The following is a 22,640-nucleotide window of genomic DNA, read 5'->3' as shown; positions in this document are numbered from 1 at the left end:
CATGCTTGCCATGCACGGCTTATGATCTCTTATATTAGGTTGTTCAAGACATGTTAAATGACATCACTGATGAAATTTCAAATGACCTAATTGATGGACATCACCGCTGACATCATCCAATCATCCAATCATTTTGGCACCTTCCTAAAGGGTTGGTGGATTCACTAACAACATGATAATAAGCATAACCTTTGGTCACATGCTGGACACACAGCACATCGGTCAAGTCGTCCACATTTGGTGGATGTTACCCTCCTTTTACAGGAATTCACCCAGCTAACAAAATGTCTCAATAGAATTTAATGGGTTCGGGGGGCGGAGCTAGCAGCCGATGAAAATGGCCGCATAGTCCCGGAGCTCCGTCGGCGCCACACTAAAATCCTACAATATCCTGCACCAACCTTGAGATTTCGATACCCCGGACACCACCGAAGCTTGCGGAACCGACGGGCATCTGGCGGACCCGTCCTTGAGGTGATTCCGCCGGGCACAACAGCGAGAGTGAGCTAACGCTCCGGAGCGCCGGGAGGGCCTGAAGACCGTGGCCTCTCGTAAAGCCGGCCCCGCGCTGCGTAAGGAGGCGTGCGGCGGCGGCCGGCGAGCTCACTTCCGGTGGACGGCCCTTCTGCTCCGGGCGGCTGAAAATCCATCGGGGGCTGCGGCGGTCACAAAGAGCAGCCGGAGACACCAGCTGATTCCCGCTGCGGGGAAGCAAGATATACGGTGAGCCAGTCCAGTGGGAGAGGAGGGAGACCAGCGACCCCATTACTCCGGGACCGACAGGGCAGCGGATACGACATTGCACGGGGGGGTGCCCTGAGCTGGGCGGCAGGACAGCGGCGCTGCCAGACCGGGGGCTGCCCCTTCCCCCTTCCACATGTTCCGTCGGGGGGGCCTCCTGTTCGGAGAAAAACAAGTCAGGGGACAGGGCAGCGGAGTCGATGGTGGATCCTGCATAGCTCCGCTCCACAGCCCCACGGGCCTCTCACCTACATTGGAGGCACCTTTGCGGGGTCGGCCTGCGAGGCCAAGGCAGCACAAGGCGAACTGTGTAATTCCCCTGAGGAACACCCCGAGTCCTGGTTGGGACGGACGCACACCTTCCTAGTTCCTGCAGAAACACAGGGGTGTTCAGTGGCGGCTTCCAGGCCCCGGAATTCTAAAGTTGTGCATTCGGTAAGACCCACGAGTGGGTGGACGGCTGAGTGCGCGTCCGCAACGTATTTGACATCGGAAGTCCGCCGAGAGAGGAACACAGTCCCCACAGGAAGATAACGAGCATGGGGAAGGGGGATAGGACCCAGAGTAAGCTCCCTTTCTCGCAAAGGAGGCTGCCGGTTCAGAGTCCTCTGCCACAGCGAGAAGAAGAGATGAATGCAGGGGACCCGCAGGAAGAAAACTCGGACATAAAATCAATGCTCAGATCCATGGAGCAAAACATTCAAACAAACATAGCAGCTCTGGGGACCAAAATGGACGCCATGTCCTACAGAATGGACCGCATGGCGGAGCGCCTCGACAAACACGCGGAACGACATGATATGGCCGAACGGCGAATCACGGAGGTGGAGGAGGCCCAAACGGAACTGGACACGGCGAGGCGCAGGGCAGGGACACTCATTAGAACATTGCAGGATAAGACGGAGGATTTGGAGGCGCGGTCCCGTCGCTGCAACCTCCGCATTATTGGCCTGCCGGAGACCACTCAGACAGGGAAAATGGAGTTATTCATTGAGCGCCTGCTCACCACGCTGCTGGGCGACGATGTGTTCTCGGCAATGTTTGTGGTGGAACGCGCTCACCGCACGCTTGGCCCTCAGCCCAATCCGGGTCTCCCTCCCCGTCCGATTATAGCAAAGTTACTAAACTACAGAGACAGAGACACGGCGCTCAGGCTGGCTCGGACCAAGGGTGACCTATGCTTCGAGGGGTCGGTGATCTCCATATTCCCAGACTTCACAGCACGGGTGCAGGAGGCACGCAAGCATTTTGCCCCACACAAGAAACGCCTCAGGGACATGGGCCTCGACTATGCGATGTTATACCCAGCCAAATTGCGTGTTAACAGGCAAGGTCGCTCCCATATCTTTACGGACCCAACAGAATTGCAGAAAGCCATAAAAAAGTGGGCCAGAGATAAGCCGGAAGAGCAGGCGGATGGCCAGAAGGAGCCAGCTCGACAACAACTAGATGAACAGGATTGATTTGGTGGCAGGGTGCTTGGCGCACGCTGAACTTAAGCTGTCCACTCTGCTATCCGAGGGGCTGGAGTGACATGGATCTGGAACTGATTCCCACGGCTGTGATGTAACAGATAAGATGGGCTGGGGTTCTGGTATAGACATAGACTATTGTAGACATTGGTCTCAGTCCGAGGCAGACACTATATATCTTCGAGGTGTAGATGACGGGTGAAGCGTGGGGGGTCACCTATAGGGTGGCAGGGGTGGGAGGGACTAGCCAGGGGACCTGGGGAGAACAACAATACTGATGTGGAGGTTGGTGCGTTAACGCATAGCTGGTGGTGCGAGACGGGGGGAGGGGGGCTGGGCACCAGAGTTGGGACTTTACTTCTGAGACCGAGTTGGCGTGCTACCTTTGCCCACGAGCATTATGCACAGGGGGCGATTGGATTGGGTGTTGGGGAGGGGTGGGTGGGATGGGGACCTGCATGACCGAATTGGGGTGGGTCTGCTGTGGGCGGTGGGTGGCTTGTTGGGGACAGTGTTTGAATATCAGTTGTTATTTTGTTTGTCTGCGGATGTGCTGAAATTGAACTGTTGGGGGGGTTCTGCTATGTGTGTTGCTGTTAGTGCCACACCACACTACCTGCTTGAATGTGCCCCTTCTGGGCACCTGCGACTTTTGCATGATAACCCTATAACACACGATGACAGACAGGGCTGCGGCTGACGCCCCCATGTCACTGAAGGGCTCGGCACCACCCCACCTAAAAGTGCTAACGTGGAATGTGAGGGGCCTAAATGACTTCAGAAAATTGCGTAAGGTCCTTAGTTATTTACGTAGACATCATATTGACCTCGCTCTCTTGCAAGAGACACACTTACCGATAAGCAGCAAAATGCTTACACACAAAGGTTTAGTGGGCTGTAGTGTCGCAGCGGGCTTCACTACACACTCGAGGGGGACACTCACGTGGGTAAATCCTGGTTCCAAGCTTACACTAACATCGCTAGAGACCGACAATGAGGGAAGATATGTTATCTGTAGATGCAGGGGCAGGGGGCTGGATTTCTTGGTTGTGAATGTATACGGTCCTAATTACGACTCCCCGGACTTTTACTCAGACTTAGCCCAGACATGCAGATCGCACAACTACTCCAGTATGCTCTGGGGTGGAGACTTCAATTTGGTGCTCGACCTGAATCTGGATAGATCTGCGGGGCCCCACAGGAGCCCGTCAGCGGCGGCCACGGTGCTCCACTCTGAATTGGTGCGCTTGGATTTGTTGGATGTGTGGCGCAGTAGACATCACTCCAGGGGAGGGTACACTCACTATTCTGCATATCATGCTCTTCACACCAGAATAGATTATTGGCTTGCATCGCAACAGCTGGCCAGTAGTGTGAGGGACTGTCAGATTCTACCGCGAACGCTGTCGGATCATTCCCCTCTCCTCCTGATTCTGGAGACACCGGCATACAGGATCCCACCCTTTACGTGGCGCTTCCCTCCATATTCACTACTAGATGAAGTCTTCAGGGGGGAACTCGCTAATGAAATTGAAAGTTTTTTTGACGTTAATGTGGGCTCTGTGGAGGGCTACCAAACACTATGGGGAACGTTTAAGGTATATGTACGCGGGGTAGCCATGGCCAAACACGCCAGTGTCCTAAAGTCCATTAGACAGAGGCTTCACCACCTGGAAAAACAGCTTTCGGAGCTTGAGGAGAAACAACAGGCAGATCCCGGGGGGGATGCTTTAGAACAGATTAAACTACTGGTGACAGAATATAATACGGAGGCTGACAGGGAGGTCCAACACATGGGTAAATACGCCACGGCTCGTACTTATGGTGAGGGCGAGAGGCCTGGCTCCCTTCTAGCTAAAATAGTCCGAAGCGAGAGGCGTCCACTTATAGTGGGTGAACTAGTGTCGAGTACGGGGGAGGTCCTCACTGATGAAGAGCAAATACTTGGAGAATTCAGACGGTACTATTCCACTCTCTACGAATCTAAGTCTTCGGGGATGGAGGGGGCGATTGATGATTACTTAAGTTATATTAATATGCCGCAACTCTCAAACTCGCAAAGGGAATTCCTCATGATGCCCATTCAGAAAGAGGAAATAGTGGAGGCACTGGATAGCATGAGATCTGGTAGCGCCCCAGGGGCTGACGGACTGACTGTTGGCTTCTACAAGGCCTTTAAAGATCAGTTGATTCCTTTCCTCTCTACTCTGTTTGATGATATATGCTTGGAAGGCAGCATGCCTCCGTCCATGCGGGAGGCACTCATTGTTACTCTCCTTAAACCAGGGAAGCCCCCTACTGAGTGTGGGTCGTACAGACCCCTATCCCTGATCAACGTCGACGCGAAACTGTATGCCAAAGTGCTGGCGACGCGGCTTGCACTGCTTGCCCCGGAACTAGTAGCCCCAGAACAGGCCGGTTTTATTCCCTCTAGGAACCTCACGTACAACATACGCACAGTACTGGGGACTATGCAGCATGTGAAGCCGGAGAATAAGGCGTTGGCAGTATTCCGGGACATGGAGAAGGCGTTCGACTCTGTGGAATGGCCCTTCATGTCGAGAGTGCTTAGGAAGCTGGGACTGGGCGAACCTTTTCTACAAATGATAGGGGCGTTGTACTATAAACCGTCGGCTAGACTGCGGTTAGGTAACAGAGTCACGGAAAAGTTTGCCATAAGTAGAGGCACCAGACAGGGCTGTCTCCTCTCACCATTGCTTTACGCACTTGTGGCGGAGCCACTGGCGTGTGCACTTCAAGAATATCATAGCCATGAGGGTATTAGTTTCCCTACATACAAGATATGCATTTCCACCTACGCGGACGACACACTTTTGTACGTCAGGGACCCGGAACTCAACCTTTCCTCCGTACTCAGGGAAGTGGTGCAGTTTGGAGCATTGTCTGGACTAAAAGTGAACTGGAGCAAATCGGTGGCGTTCCCGCTGACTCCAGTGACTGGGGAGTTTGTGATGGATTATCCACTACAATGGTCAGGCGATCCGGTTCGATACTTAGGTATTCAACTGCATCCGGATATTTTAATCCGAGAAAATTATGGAGTCGCATATACTAGGTTGACTGAAGATGTCGATAGGTGATGCAATTTACCGTTGTCCCTGGCGGGACGTATTGCGTTGATGAAAATGATAGTCCTCCCGAGGTTTTTGTTTCTTTTTAACAATATCCCGGTGATCCTCTCGAAGGCCTTCTTCAAGACAATGACTCAGACCCTCACGCGGTTGGCATGGGGGGGAAAGCAACCGAGGGTACAGTGGCAAGTCCTAACGCTCCCGTATGAACAAGGAGGTTTAGGGGCCCCGGACTTAGAGAGGTACTATAGGGTTGCCCTAGCGGCACATTTACATACCTGGATACACGGGGATCGTAATATCCCGCACGTGATCCTGGAGACCCTATTCACACACCCCCTCCCCCCACCGGCTACTGTATTTGAGCAGGCTACGCGTCGGATAGGTACTTTGGACTCCATCACTGCGACGAACCACGCCTGGCACTCCCTGGCCAAAAGACAAGCTCACACAGTACTGTACTCCCCTCTTGTACCGATAGACTGGGCAGTTTGGCTTGCGCCACTGAGGGAAAAGGGAGTCATTCGCGCAATCCAACAATTAGGAATATCTACGCTGGGTGACTTATTCAAGGATGGGACAGTGATTTCCTGGGACATCATTGTACCTCCCCAGACCCCGGTAACGCTGCTGCACCGTTTCCACTTCCACAGGGTCCGTGCAGCGCTTCAGGTCTTGCTAGGCTCGACTATGGTGGAACCTCCCGAACTGCCGGAGCTAACATACGTTATTAAAACCCCGTCCTCCAGCAACCTGATTTCGCGGCTATACAAGGCGGGACAGTTACGCGGAGAGCAGCCACCCTCGAAAGCCCGACTGGCATGGCAGCGAGACCTACAAGTGGAGATCAGTGATTCAATGTGGAAATACTGCTGTTGCAATACTAAAAGAGTGTCGCTTAATGCTCGACATAGACTCATTCATTTTAAATTTTTACAAAGAGTATACTACACTCCTGAACGCCTGTATAGATACGGTCTCCGACAGTCGTCGGAATGCGAACGCTGCCATGCACCGGTGGCGGACTTCCTGCATCTGGCATGGTCTTGCCCGGGCGTTAACAACTTCTGGGCTGACGTGTTTCTGGAACTGGGTCAAATACTCGAGACTGAGCTACCAGCAGACCCTGCATTGGCGTTGTTGGGACATTCCAGGATTCTCCCCCCAGCGATACGTCGTCTGGCAGATATAGGGCTAAGTATGGCTCGACGAGCAGTGGCACAGTGTTGGATGCGGGGGCCTTTCCCGACTAAAAGCAGATGGGCCAGGGACATGCTGTACGGTTGCACCCAGTCACAGCTATATAGCGAACTTCTACCCCCTGTTAGTAGACCAAAACATTTTTGGGACCTGTATCTAACTTACTTCTCCAATAAGGAAGCCGCGGTACCGGATCAGGAGGAGACTGAGCAGCGGCATGTAAGGGAGGAGAGCCCTGAGGATTAGAAGCACAGTGCGTGGAGGCCTTGGCGGGATAGGGGGTGGGACTCCTGGGTCATAGAAGAGGCTGGCGGGACACTAGATATTTGGGAACACCCACATTGGGCCACACGAGTTGCGGGGGGACCTAAAGGGTTAGGGAACCAGCTGAGTAGGGGGGAAGCAGATAGGGTGTGACTAGGGCGGGGGTGGAGAGGCATCGTAGCAGTGGGTATGTAGTGGGAGCAGGCACATGGGCAGACAGGGGGGGTGGGACGGGATTGGGCGGGGTTGTTGCAAAGAGTGGTTGTGGACCTGGATTTCGCCGACAGATGAGCACACTCACAAATATCTCTACCGCATAGTACACAACGTAACCACGCTTCCTGAGGTCAGAGGGGACAGGGTGAGGGGCGGCGGCGCACACGGGACATCCACAAAGTAGTGCTATATAAGTTCTGCGTCTCCTGCACCTTGGGATGACGGCGTACTGATTTCATGGCCTAACTTTTTTTGCACTATTTCTTTATGTTACCCTGCATTGCTGCCGGCCCCAGGGTTGTAGGCGAAAAGCTGTGTGTGTGTACTGACGACGAATAAAAGTTTATAACCCAAAAAACAAAAAAAACAAAAAAAAAGAATTTAATGGGTTCAACTCATTTTTAATTCTTGAACACTTGAAAAAATGAGTATGTATTCTATTCACCTTAATGGCATCAACCACGTAAAGGCTTCAAGTGGCCAGCAATTTTATATCACGAAGTTGACAGGTATACTTTGCAACTGAAAAGACAACTTCTGGCAGGCCTTTTGGACAACCCTCTGTAGTTTAATAAAATGCAGCACACACATTCTTGAGATGGGCACAATGGCCTATATTACTATCAAAAATAAAGGGGAGCCCCGAGTGAAAGGTTCACCAGGAAGGGAAGACGGGTTGCTTAACGTTCTAGTTTCTTCCTTGCAGGGGTGTGTATTCTGGGCGAAAAGCACTCTGCTAATTGGGGATGTGGGTAGTTCTAAACCTGCGGAGCAGGGGAGCAGGGAGGGGGTGAGATGGGGGGGAGTTGGGGATGTGGGTGAGATGGGGAAGGGGCGGTAGAGGTTAATCGTGGGATTTTGGCAATGTCACAACCAGAATGTTATTGTTCAGTCAAAATTTTTGCTACTTTGCGCAGGGCTTCAAGTCAAAAACGTTGCTTCAAACACTGGCAGGAGGTTTTGAACGGTAGGGGCGAGTATCCGTTAGGAGGTACACTTATTGATGAAGTGGGATAAGAGCCTAAAGGTACTGAGCTGGAACGTCAACGGGCTGGGGGACAAGCTCAAACGCACCATTGTTCTGCAATTTGTTAAGAGGCATCTCCCTGATGTAGTACTCCTACAGGAGACACACTTACTAGGTAACACATGCTACGCACTGAACCGATGGGGCTACTACATGGCGGCGCACGCCGGCTTCACCTCGGGATCGAGGGGGGTAGGCATACTGCTTCGGCGCAACTTCCCATTGGTTATTGAGAACTCTGATTCCGACTCCCTGGGGCGCTTTACTGCAATTTCGGGTTCCTGGGAGGGTTTCAAGATTAACCTAGTCACGGTGTATATACCACCTGGCCTTCAAACGCAATCGTATCAGGATCTAGGCAAAATGCTCCTTTCACTTCCCGATGGGCGCCTCTTGATAAGGGGGAGACTTTAAGGCGGTGGTATCAGGGACCCTCGATAGACTTCCTCCTAGAGACATCCCGCCGGGTCACAGGTGGCTTACTGACTTCCTTGACGCATTTGGCCTTCTGGACCTATGGCGTACTCTTCATACCCAATAAACACAATACACCTTCTTCTCGGGCCCACACCGCTCATTCTCCCGCCTCGACTACATCCTAGCGCCACAATATCACGACACTACACTTCAGGAGGTTGTACACCTGGCGAGAGGTATCTCTGACCACTCGTCGCTGCTTGCCCACCTCACAATTGGAGCCAAACAAGAGGGCTGCACTGCGCCGATTAACTCATGGTACCTGCGCTGTGAACCCATTAGACAGAAACTCCTCCTTTCCATAGATCGATACTTTGCAGACAACGAGGGCACGGTGGCCTCTTCCACGGTGCTTTGGGAGGCTTTTAAGACCGTGCTACGGGGGGAGGCCCTCTCGGCGATCTCCGGTCGTCGTAAGGAGCGGGAAGGGCAAATAGCCAATATGGAACGAGACCTCCTAGAACGGGAGGCGGGGGCTAACGCCGGGGGTGAGCCCAGAGCAGTGCACCTTATGGTACTCAAGGCGGCGGAGTACAGGGCCCTAGCCACTGACGCTGCTAAGAACCTGGCATGGGATAAAGAAGGAAGACTTTACAATCAAGGGGATAAAGCGGGCAAGCTCATAACCTGGCTTGACAAAAAACAGCAGGCACAGAGAATAGTAGCAGAGCTCAAAACAGAGTCAGGTACCGTAATTACGGAACCCCGTGACATAGTCAGGGAATTTGCGTCTCATTATCGGAAAGTGTACAGCAGAGGCTCAGACAGACCGGAGGAAGACTCGGTCTCCTTGTTGACCGACATTCGTATGCCCACTCTCTCTGACTCGGAGAGGGAAGACTTGGAGACGCCACTCACCGTGAAGGAACTTGCCCGAGCGATCGGGGACCTCCGGTCGGGAAAGGCACTGGGACCAAACGGCTTGCCAATAGAACTATACAAGCTTAGGCCCTCTGGCCTCGGCCCTTACCTAAAGAGGATGTTTGAGGAGAGCAGGGATTGGGGCATCCTACCGCGAGATCAGCGCATAGCCACGATAGTGGCTATCCACAAAGAGGGGAAACCTCGAGACTCCTGTGCCTCTTACAGGCCTATATCCCTTCTTAATGCAGAGCCCAAAATACTGGCCAAAGTCCTCGCTAACAGGCTTAAACCTGTCCTACCCGCCCTGGTCCACCCGGACCAGTCTGGCTTTATGCCACACCGGAACACAGCGCTTAATCTCCGAAGGCTGCATGGAGTTCTGGGCAGATGCCACGCTATCCAGGAGGATGCGGTGGTGCTATCCCTAGACGCTACAATGGCGTTTGACACGCTCGAGTGGTCATATATGATGGCGGTCCTCCGTAAGCTGGGATTCGGCCCGAGCTTTATAGGATGGGTGCGCCTCCTATACACGGCGCCCTTGGCCCAGGTCTCTGTTAGTAATAAAGACTCCGAATTATTCAAAATTGGACGGGGGACGCGACAGGGTTGCCCCCTCTCGCCCCTCCTCTTTGCTCTTTCGCTGGAGCCCCTGGCCGCGTGGATCAGGCAAGACCTGTCCCTGAGGGGGATACGCTGGGCTGACGGATGGGAGGACAGGATCTCGCTCTATGCGGACGACGACCTGCTATATCTCACCAAACCCCGTAAGTCCCTCATAGTGGCCATGGATATAATCACCAGCTTCGGGAAAAACTCAGGTTACAGCATTAACTGGGGCAAATCCACCTTGTATGCCCTCCGGGGAGACGTTCCCGCGCTCCCGCGGAACTGCCCGATCGCGGTGGCTACAGAAGGGTTCCGTTACCTGGGGGTCTTTATCTCCAAGGACCCAGAGGTAAGATACGAGAGGAACTTGCTCCCGCCTTTACATCGCTTCAAAAGAGATGCTGCCTCTTGGCGACGGCTTCCGCTTTCCCTCCTCGGACGGGCAACCCTCTTCAAAATTATGGCATTGCCTAGGTTCCTGTACGCCTTACAGAACTACCCAGACCGGGTCCCGCAGGCCTATTTCGCTTCAATTGAGGCCACACAGAGAGAACTGTTGTGGTCTGGAATGCCCCGCATTTCCATTCAGAAACTTACCCGGGGGTGGTTTTATGGCGGTATAGCGCTCCCTGACATCCGTAACTACTACTGGGCCGCGCACCTTTCTGCCATCAACCAGTGCACGTACAGAGATGGGAACGACCCAGCGTATGGAATGGACCGCTGGCTCTTGCCGGGTGGGAACTTCGAGGCTGCGCTGTACTCCAAACCTGGACGATACACGCTAACAGGGCCCACTCAACACTCGGTGCAGCTGTGGCATGAGGTACAACGCAAACTTGGATGGGCCGACACCCTAACAATGGCCACCCCTCTATGGGTTTCGGAGAGACCGGGCAGGCTCGGTCGCACCAAGGGATTCCGGAACTGGGACCTCATTGGCATATCCCACGTTCGGGACCTATGGGGCACGGAGGGGATGATATCCTTTCTCTCACTCCAACACACCTACGAACTAGCTCCCTCGGAACATTTTAGGTACACGCAGATCAGACACTCCCTCCAGGCCAACATTTCTGCGGGGACACAGCCCCCTGCCTCCTCACCGCTGGAGGATAGGCTCCTGGATGGCCACCTCCCCGAACACGCTATATCACTCACTTACAAAAAAATCATTAACAACTCCCCGGACCTACTACTCCCCCTCAAAGGTAAATGGGAAGCCGATGGCCTAGAAATAGATGAGGAAGAATGGAGAACCGCACTTGCCTCCCCTAAGGAGGTTGCCATAACGGCAAGACTCCGGCTCATTCAGTTTAAAATTCTACACCGAGTCTACCTTTCGGGGACTAGGCTGCAGCGAATGGGCCGAAGTGCAGATGGGCTTTGTAGGCGGGGATGCGGTGAGACAGGGACCTTCTTCCACATACTTTGGGAATGCCCACTGTTGCAGCGCTACTGGACCCGAGTGACCGGATGTATGCAGGAAGTCTGGGGGGTGGAGATCAGACTCGAAGCAAAACGATGCCTTTTAAACATTTGGGAGCCCACTGACCTATCACGTAGTGGGAAGCTGTGGGTCACGTTAGGGTTTATGATCGCCAAGAGGAACATTGCAAGGCTCTGGGGGGCGGTTAGGCCTCCTAAGGTCAGCCTGTGGAAAACAGATATAGACTGGTGCATGCTCCAAGAAATGACAGTATACGAGGCGCGGGGGTGCCCTCAAAAATGGATACAGATATGGACTACATGGAACGAATATAGAGGGAATATCTGTGAACCCCCCAGAACGTCCCAATTGGCGAACCGCATGTATTGAAAACGTTGTATGATGTACTGTTAAATGCCTCCATATTGTGATAACTATGTACGTCTTGAAATTCCCTGCGCATGAATGTAGATATTCAATGTATTGACTGTGATGATTGCCTCCTGTTTCCTTGTTACTAATAAAAAGAATTTTTAAAAAAAGAAAATAAACAAAATGTATTCTTATAGAACCTTCACCCACCAAGGCTGCCCCCTTGGTGGCATGCTTCATCATTGGATATATCCCATTCTGCGGCAGAACGGGGCGTGCTGTGACCTACAAAGTATGTGAGAGCACTTATAGATGTATATTATATGATGTAAAAAGTTTCAAAAATAAGAGTGGGGGAGTATATTTGTGTGGCAAGAAGACGTTAAAAATACTTTTTTCTTTATTCTGGCCACAACCATTATCCAGATGCACTCACCTAATTTCGAACATTGGGAACCGCCAAACGACCCTTACCCAAACAATCAAACCAGGCTATCTTTAGGGGTGGGCAGGGACGCACAAGAGGCAAAATGCAGAGGAGAACTCAAGTACAGTGGGCCCTGTACAGGAATGGGTTGGGGTGACCACCAGGAGCATGACAAAGGAGCTGCAACTGAGTTCGAACAACCAAACAGGCCCACACAACCAACCAGTCTAGTTGTCTATCTAACAGAACTAAGCCTCTTTACCCCACAGATACAGATATTGGAGAAAGGCCTATGTTTTGTAACTAGGGCCACGATTAGACAAATTTAGACTATGTTGTGAAATTAATTAATTAATTAGAAAAATCAAACTGAGGACCTTTTTTTAAGGTAAACCTCTGACCAATGACACTCAGGGGGATACTGGTTTGAGAGTGAAATCCACTTTCACTCATCCCGCCACGGAGGTCCCAGTTGAGATACTGGCTTTCAAGAAGGCAGTCGAAATTACGAAGTTCTACCCACAGACCCAACTGAGTTTCTGAGAAAATGAATAGGGAATATGACTGAGCAAGCCCTAGCACACGACTGGATATCAGAAAAAGAGAGAGTGTTCCTCACCCGCTATTTCTGCACAATCCCAAAGATACACAAACATCTGGAAAATCCACCAGGTCGGGGATAGGTTCCATTTTGGAACCATTATCCAGGTTTACTGATGCTTTCCTGAGGCTTATTTACAACAAGGGGTGGTGATGGACAGAGTTTCTGAATTAAGCAGAGTACTCTCACCCAGTCAAGAGATCAGGGCTAGATCCAACACCGTTTTTTAGCTCATTGCACCATCCCAGTTTCAGAACCTGGCTGTATGCAAATTAGTCTGTCCCTGGCCCAGTGCATCATGGGAACAGGGCAGACCAGACTACAACAGCCAATTCTTACACTGGGAAGGAAACAAGCTTCCGGGGACCGGTTTCTGCCATTTCAGGCGTCTTCGGCCCGGCTTGCTTGAATCCTGATGGTGCAATGAGCAAGGGACTCACATCTGAGTATACCCTTCCACGCTTAGGGTGGACAAAATTATTTACAACAAGGGGTGGTGATGGACAGAGTCTCTGAATTAAGCAGAGTACTCTCACCCAGTCAAGAGATCAGGGCTAGATCCAAAACCGTTTTTTAGCTCATTGCACCATCCCAGTTTCAGAACCTGGCTGTATGCAAATTAGTCTGTCCCTGGCCCAGTGCATCATGGGAACAGGGCAGACCAGACTACAACAGCCAATTCTTACACTGGGAAGGAAACAAGCTTCCGGGGACCGGTTTCTGCCATTTCAGGCGTCTTCGGCCCGGCTTGCTTGAATCCTGATGGTGCAATGAGCAAGGGACTCACATCTGAGTATACCCTTCCACGCTTAGGGTGGACAAAATTATTTACAACAAGGGGTGGTGATGGACAGAGTCTCTGAATTAAGCAGAGTACTCTCACCCAGTCAAGAGATCAGGGCTAGATCCAACACCGTTTTTTAGCTCATTGCACCATCCCAGTTTCAGAACCTGGCTGTATGCAAATTAGTCTGTCCCTGGCCCAGTGCATCATGGGAACAGGGCAGACCAGACTACAACAGCCAATTCTTACACTGGGAAGGAAACAAGCTTCCGGGGACCGGTTTCTGCCATTTCAGGCGTCTTCGGCCCGGCTTGCTTGAATCCTGATGGTGCAATGAGCAAGGGACTCACATCTGAGTATACCCTTCCACGCTTAGGGTGGACAAAATTATTTACAACAAGGGGTGGTGATGGACAGAGTCTCTGAATTAAGCAGAGTACTCTCACCCAGTCAAGAGATCAGGGCTAGATCCAACACCGTTTTTTAGCTCATTGCACCATCCCAGTTTCAGAACCTGGCTGTATGCAAATTAGTCTGTCCCTGGCCCAGTGCATCATGGGAACAGGGCAGACCAGACTACAACAGCCAATTCTTACACTGGGAAGGAAACAAGCTTCCGGGGACCGGTTTCTGCCATTTCAGGCGTCTTCGGCCCGGCTTGCTTGAATCCTGATGGTGCAATGAGCAAGGGACTCACATCTGAGTATACCCTTCCACGCTTAGGGTGGACAAAATTATTTACAACAAGGGGTGGTGATGGACAGAGTCTCTGAATTAAGCAGAGTACTCTCACCCAGTCAAGAGATCAGGGCTAGATCCAACACCGTTTTTTAGCTCATTGCACCATCCCAGTTTCAGAACCTGGCTGTATGCAAATTAGTCTGTCCCTGGCTTTCCTGAGGCTGTCAGTTTAAAACAAACGCATATCTCAAAGATACCAAGGACGTTCTACACCTCATTTGGCCTAGAAATCCACTTACTCAAGGGTCTCAACACGGAGAGTCTTTACACAAGCCTCACTCACAATGAGACTCTGAACATAATCGAAGATGTTCTCTGAGGTAGATTGGGACTATCAAACACCTAGAAATGTAGTAATGGAGTGTTGCAAATGGGTCCAAACTCACATATTTTTCTCGTTTGAAGGAACATTGTATCTACAGAAACGAAGGACCAGCATAGGAAGCACCTTCGTGCCACGCACTGCTGGTCTCGATGAGCACCACTTTGATGTGCACAAGATCTTATGCCCTCAGAATCACATAAAATTGTGGGAAAGATATATTGACGATGTCTTGGTCATATGGGAGGGCAACAAAGTCAGAACAAAACACTTTCTATATTGGCTGAACACACAGAACAATCTCTTGAAGCTCACCCATACTATTAGTAAAAAAAAATTGCCATTTCTAGACCTCAATATTACACCTGACGGGGGCACACTCAAAACTACAAAACATAAAAAACTAACAACCAAGAACTGCCTACTCCTGTATGACCGTTTTCATCCTGCCACCTAAGAGAAAACCTCCCATTTGGCCTGTTCCTTGGATTGATGGGGAACTGCCCCAATATACAGGATTACAAAGTGCAAGCAGAAACACTGGCAATAAAACTTGAGGCCAGGAAGTATCGACCAAAGATAGTGGCACAAGCTATGAAATGGGTACAAAACAATAACTGGGAAGCCCAACATGACATCCCCCCTCAAAAAGAAAAAGAGGAGACCTATATCCGTGACTACTTTCAACATAGTTTCTAATCAAGTGACCAAGATCATCAATAGACACTGGCACATGCTACATAGTGGCACCTTATAATTCCCTAAACCAATGTTCTCTCACAAGTGGGGGCAAAGTCTAAGGGATATGTTAGTGCATATACGCCCCCCAAAAAGGAACTGCAGACAGATCACAGGGTACAAATCCCCCGTCATGGGATATATACAAATGTATAAATGTATGCTAAAAACAACAGATGTAATTTGTAAAATGCCAAGAAATATTATATATATTTTTGTTTTAATTTGCCAATAAAGATATATATATATATATATATATATATATATATATATATATATATATATATTATTGGCATTTTACAAATTACATCTTGTTTTTAGCATACATTTATACATTTGTAAATATTTATACCATAATCCTATATCCTCCTGGACCTTAGTGCAGCGTTCGACACCGTTAACCATCAAGTGTTACTTCAACGGCTGTCAGATGTCGGAGTGCGGGGGATTGCGCTGAAATGGCTGAGGTCATTTCTCAGCGACCGGACTTTTCAGGTCTGGGAAGGTGGTGCACGATTGGCATTCACCCACCTCCATTGTGGAGTGCCGCAGGGCTCCTCCTTGAGCCCCACATTATTTAATGTGTATATGGCCCCCTTGGAGGATGTGGTGGCTCCATTTAACATCAAAATCGTGAGCTATGCCGATGACACCCAGTTGGTGTTTGCCCTCTCCCAGGCCAGGGAAAATCCCCAGGTGCTGCACTCCTGCCTATCCAAAGTCCATACTTGGATGGAGGAATCAGCACTAAAGCTGAACGGTCTAAAGACCGAAATAATGCTTATGGGGAAGAAGAGTCCCTCACTCCCCCGGTCTGTTTGGCCTAGCTGTCTGGGATCCCCCCCCAAACCCAAGGCTGAGATCAAAAGCCTCGGTATTTGGCTGGAGCAGGATCTCTCCTTTAGGACCCAGGCTACTAAACTGGCAGGTGTCTGTTTCGGCCTTCTCCGATCGGTGCGCAAAGTTCTGCCCCTGCTTCCATTTTCATCTCGGAAGCTTTTGATCCAGGGCCTGATCCTTTCTAGGCTAGATTTCAGTAATGCAATCTATCTGGGCGCCCCTGAGGTCACTCTGAACAAATTACAGCAAGTTCAGAATGCGGCGGCTCGAACGCTTAATAACATCTCTATGTCACGATCGGCCAAACCTGCATTGAGGGCTTTGCATTGGTTACCGGTGCGAGAAAGGGTGAAATTTAAATCCCTCTGCCTTGCACATAAGATCTTGCAAGGCAAAGGCCCCCCCGCCCTACAAAAATTGGTGACTCCCTACAAGGCAAGTAGAACACTACGCTCAGACCAAAAACATCTACTTAAGATCCCTAGGGTTAAAAAGGCCCGTTCAGGAGGGAGGAGATTCTCCGTAAAGGTTGCAACCCTTTGGAACTCACTTCCCCTTAGTCTGCGTTCAGAGCCATGCCTTTTGCGTTTTCGTAAAAACCTGAAAACTTTTCTTTTCTGTTAGATCGCTGTTCCTCCCACTCTCTTAAATTTTGTTCTGTTTGGTTAAGCGCTGGGATGCTCTAGGGTAACCATGCGCTATACAAGACTGCCCTAATAATAATAATAGTATGCTTCCTCCACCTTTCACTATTGACAATTACACATCATATTTTTAATACAACTGTTGTGCCAATCTGTATCACATAACAGAGGATACCAACATAATCCCGCAACTGTTCGCATCCCCTCCCTCGCCACCCCTTCCTCATTGTCATATTTTCAGCGTCACTTCCTTTTCTACTTCCTATATCTATCTATTCCTTTTCAGTAACTATCATGTCTACCTGGTTTCTAATTAGTCTTATTGCATTTAAGTCTGCCTTAAGTGGGGTTGTTCCCGGATGGTGTTATTACCTGTGTTTGTAGGTCTCTTATATCCTTCAGCATGGACGCCCAATGGGCCATATCCATGTGGCAGATGCAGTGTCTGTCATTTAAATGCCACGAAAGTAGTTTACTTCAACACCACTACCACATGGGAACTAAGAGAGTTCACAAATTGTAATTCACAGAGGGTAGAATACCTTATAACCTGCCCTTGCAAGTTGCACTATGTGGGGATGACGACCAACAAGGTAAAGACAAGGATCTGCGAACATCGCAGCAATGCAAGGTGTTGCCGTGCGACAACGAAAATGTCAACTCATTTTATTGAGAAGAGACAGCACAGGACTACTGATGGGTGGACCTGGAACACCTGACTGATTCAATAAACTGCGAGTCCAAACTTTTTAGAAAGAACAACTGTGTGTGTTTAGGCTTTCAAAAAAAAAAAAAACCTCATCCTGAAGGTCCGAACGACAATAGACCATGGGGCCAATTTGTGGTGTAACCCGCCTTTTTTGCAACAACAGGTTAAGAATCATCACACATCTACTTACAGAAACCATTAAAGAAAAGGGTATGGTATAAACGCACAATTGCAAATCACAATATCTCCACAAGCCTTCCCTGGCTAAATCCCCCCTTTTGTCTTTGCTGAACATAAGTGCAATCATATTTTATTTTTACATGATGCCAAGCGCACATTTTTATCCAACACCCAGAATATGCAATGTTTGATGCCCAGAGAGAGAGAGAGAGATATATATATATATATATACACGTATATACACACATATACACACACACATATACACACACATACACACACACACACACACACACACACACACACACACACACACACCTACACACACACACACACACACACACACCTGTTCTTCTCCCACCTTTGTTTTTATTTTAAATGGCATATTTGCTATATGTGCGAAAAATCACAAACGTTCTGTGCAGGGAATGCTTTCATGATAATATTGCTTAATTTTGGTTAAAAATGGTGGTCTGCTCTGCCTGATTTCCCATAGCAAGAGGCTGGGGATTAAGAAATGTGGGAGCGGAGCCATCACGGACCACCTTTTTGAACTGCAAGTGCGGTCCTGTGTTCAAAACAGTGGTGATGCAGTGCCCGCTTGGCTTTGAACTGGAGCTTCTCTACTCAAATCGAGCTGCTGGAGTTAAGAGACTGCTGAAGTGGCCCATTACGAGCCACCCTTTTGGAGGGCGGGTGAGAACTAGTTTTCAAAGCAGCACGGATGTAGTGCCTGCTTGGCTTTCAACGTCAGCTTTTCATTTAAATACATCGTGGGAACACACCACAGTAAGATTCGGGCCCTGGGTGGCAATGTAGGTCAGTCCAAAGAGACCACATTGTAAAATAGTAAGTATAGTTCAATCCGCATAAAATATCATTTAAAAGGTCTGAATATAAAGATCCTGACATGTTGGGGCGTTCCCTCTCCTGCTTTATTTATTTATAGAGTGTGACTACAAGCTAACCTCGCCACCGGAGAAACCATGATGCAAGAGTGCTGCATCTTTTATGTATGTGGTGTGTTTTTCTATGCGTTTTGTGTTATATGTTGTGTGTCGCAAGGCGCATTTTGGTTTCACGAAATTTGTTTCACACACAATTTCCCCATTGTGCTCTCACACAATCCTTCCGAGTATTTTTGGCTAGCATATATTTTATATTGACACTTACTATTACAGTGACTGAAATTAGATGTCGTCTGAGATATCTGTTCAAAGTATATAGCTGAGTTTTCCACAACACTTCCTGTTGCTCTCCAAAAATATTACCTCTCACTGTGCACTCTTTGGTCTCTGGGTGAATATTTTGCTTAATTTTGGAAAAAATATTTTGATGTAAAATAAATAGGAATAATCAAATAGGATGCCTGCTACATTTTCCAATGTTGGTCATGAGTTGAACTACTTGAATGTACGATAGCATCTTCAACCAAAATGGGCCTATTGTGCTGGGCTAAGTATGGAGTACATCTAATTGGAACCGAAATACTACATGTTAACATTCACTTCAGTAAACTATAAACCCTCATCAACCCTCGGGCCCCACTGCATGCCCATGTCATATTTACCTCTCCCGTTTGTCGATCATGATCCATGCAAGGTTGACCATCTCTTGGGGAGTAAATTGTATAGCTGAAGACAAAAAAAGAAAAATACATGAGTAATTATAATGGGTCCAAAATGTATGATTTTGCAATAAGAAGATGTAATGTAACATATGCAGGGCTTGAAAGCTTTAATATAGCGACATACTTTAAGAGAATGGTATATTTCTGCATATGTGCCACTAAAATGACAAGAGAAGACATATCAGAAGTATCCCAGAAGTAACACCATGAAGTGATTCCTTATGGAAAGGGGGGAAATGTATCCAAACACCTTTCAGTAAAGGTACTGCGTATTTTTAATATTTGAGTTTGAAAAAAAGCTGCTATAAGACGGCAGCAAAATTAAAAACAAAACACAAAATGTCACGAAGGCATAGAAAACAACTGGATCTAACAGAAAAAAATGTGTACGAGAAAAATCAATAGAAGCAACAACAACAAAAATTCAGAATATGGACCAAATCAAATTTGTAAATGATTTTGCGACTTTTTGAGGCAGATACAGGTAAAGCTGCTTCTTAAAAGCAAGATAGGACAAGATACCTAAAGCCAAAAGTACCAGTATCTATAATATATAATATATATATATATAAGATCTATAATATTAGATTCAGAGCAAATAGAACATGGGACGGAATAAGAGCCTGCTGAATGACTAACAGAGAACTGGAAGAAGGTGGGGACTAAAGGTCCTCTTCTGAAGCATGGGGTATCCATGCAAGGGGCCTATTCCTACAGTTCTACTTCATTGAACATTTTTGGGAGTGTCTGGCTGCAATTTTAAGATTCAGAATGAAGGCAGGATTTATATCAGTTTCTTATTAAGTTATTCTACTTTGCACAGGATTAAATGCAGAAACACAAGTAATCCATATATTTTCAAGCAAGATGCAGAACTAAGAAGCATAAATTGCCATTGCGTTCAGGGACACTATAGTTCTTAGTCACACCTCGACTCCTCAGTTCATGCTGCTCTGGACCATAGGTGTCATACTGATGTAATGTGGTAATACAGCCCCAGTTTACCACTCCTCATAGGACTATTTCTCCCCTTTCAGGGACAAATAGCGAATGGGGTACTATGGCTCAGACGTTGTAGAACTAACATGCTGTACAATTCACATACAGGATTATTATCAATGCTCACCGTTTCCCAAACTTTATTCTGTTCCTCTCTTTGAGGGTCAGGAACTGCCACCGTACAAAGGAGTCGTAATATGGGTTCACATCAGTTGTGATGAAAGATCGTCGCCAGTCCACCTTAAAATCAGGACAGCAAAATATCAGCAAAATAACGAAGAAACAGACACTTTTCTGCAAATATGTAGTTTCTAAAAGTTACCATGTGTGCTAGGGACAAGCTATGCTGCCTAGAATCAGATAAGGAGTATAATGGTGCAATGGTATGATCCCGGAAGGTTATACATTTGATATGACCAACAAACAAAATGGTCTTCCGCATTACGATTGATAATTACTGGGTTCCAATCCCAAGAACATGTAGATCTGAAAACTGCATTTTTGTTTTTGCTTTTGCTTGTCCTACAAATAATATCACTACTTGTAGCATGAATAAATATTTCTTGAGGTATGTGGATACATCTTCTCCAAAAAGGAACCCAAATTTGGACCCATGATGAGACACAGTAAATTAATATGGTGGAATATCAGAAATATACTGTTATTCTTAAAAAATATTGCTCAGCTTTAATTGTCACTAAATACAGGATGTGTAGGGTTCATGGTCTTGTCGGCCTACAACCTATGCGTTCAAAGAATCACAAAGTGTGCAACACCCTTATATTAAAACTAAGTCAAGAACTTTATTTGATCTGAGCAGAAATAACTGAGAAGCAGCACATTAATCGGTGGGTTAAAATTTGTTAGGCAAGCCAAGTAATGAGTGTCCAGGTAGGTTGATGATTAAGCAGAGAGAAGAAACAAGTAGAAAGAGTGAAACGATGATTGGGCAGAAATGAGAAACTAGGGTGAATTGGAGCGTTGACCTATGGGCACGGAGAAAAAGCACAACATGGAAGCTGAAGGCTAACACTTGACAAGAGCAAAGACTCAAAGGTTAAAGAGGACAGCTGTTTAGCCAAGGCGGCTAAAATGGAAACAGGGGGTGCAAAGAGTATCAATCTGTGCAAAAAGGAGAATTAAGGAAAGAATTAAAGTTGATATTTGGATTGACAGAACAAACTATGCTGGAGCAGAAGGCTTGAAGCAAAGGGGGGGCATATGGAAGATCAAGAATGCAATCTAGTCTACTTGGTTTTTGGAGCACAGTGTGTTTGATTAAGGACACAGTCCTCAAGGAGGAAAGCGACCAGTACAAGGACAGCTTATCAATCTTTCATTTTGGTCCACTGTTATGTCAATTATGAACTGGTGCCGAGAGACGGCCAGAGATGCAAGATGGTGAGCGGAGGGAGCTTGTAGAACAAAGGAAATAGAGGTGAGAAAGGACAAGAGAATGGAGACAGGTGGCGATGCAATGTGCAGATCTGAGAAGAGCTGCTCATGAGAGTAGAGCAGAGAGAATAACATTCGGGATTCTCAGCAAACGTGGGTCGACAAGAGAAAAAACCTGTAATGGACAGGGGGCTTAAATATGGAAAAGAGACAACTAAGAACAAGTTATTTAAATATTTAGAAAGGTGAAATACTGTTAGAATAAAAACCGGCTCATCGAATATAGATTTATGTGCCTGGTGTACAAGAAAAGACCACAGATGAGTGATCCTGTGCTTGTCGTGGAGCTACATCAAATGTAATAGACGTTTATTCTAATGGACTCGGAGGCTGCAAACACATACTGGAAAACAAAGGAGTAACTAACAAAGATATCAGTATGGTGGCCACTGCCACATAAAACAAAAGCTGCTCATGGTTACAGCCCCTGAACTGCCATCATGTTTATTTCTTTCCAACTTCCGCATGCGAATGTTAGAAGAAGCTCTTCCAACTTTAACATGAATTTTTAGGAGAGCGTGCCACAGCTGTACCTTAAGTCCCATGCCCTTGAGGTCCTGGATTGCCAGAGGTGGAAAATAGCCGAGCCAGTGCTCGGCCTCAGCAAACTTCTCTATCTCCTCATCCGAAAGGCCAAGTGACTGCATGATCCCCCACTGGTATTTGGATGAGCCGGTCTTGGCAGCAGCTTTGCTCTGACACAAAAAGAGACACAAAAAATGAAGATGTTATGCTTTGCAAAACTGAACAATAAATCTTTGACACGGACTTGCTGGCAAATTTGCTTTAAGTCCACTGTAATGTTCC

The 22,640-nt window shown here is 48.1% G+C and overlaps 1 protein-coding gene across 1 annotated transcript in view; it reads right to left on the bottom strand.

The window, feature by feature from the left end:
- The window catches only part of LARS1 (leucyl-tRNA synthetase 1), a 238,577-nt gene that overhangs the window by 159,306 nt on the left and 56,631 nt on the right, over positions 1-22,640 (bottom strand). The window contains exons 6-8 of the mRNA XM_078653048.1: positions 22,367-22,528; positions 20,506-20,618; positions 19,320-19,383 (exon numbers count right to left, since the gene is read on the bottom strand). Coding sequence (XP_078509174.1) covers positions 19,320-19,383; positions 20,506-20,618; positions 22,367-22,528 — 339 coding nt within the window. The remainder of the gene's footprint in view (positions 1-19,319; positions 19,384-20,505; positions 20,619-22,366; positions 22,529-22,640) is intronic.

The sequence above is a fragment of the Lissotriton helveticus genome, chromosome 7 (assembly GCF_964261635.1).
Source record: "Lissotriton helveticus chromosome 7, aLisHel1.1, whole genome shotgun sequence".
In the NCBI taxonomy this organism is placed as follows: Eukaryota; Metazoa; Chordata; class Amphibia; order Caudata; family Salamandridae; genus Lissotriton; species Lissotriton helveticus.
This window is presented reverse-complemented; position numbering and strand designations above follow the sequence as displayed.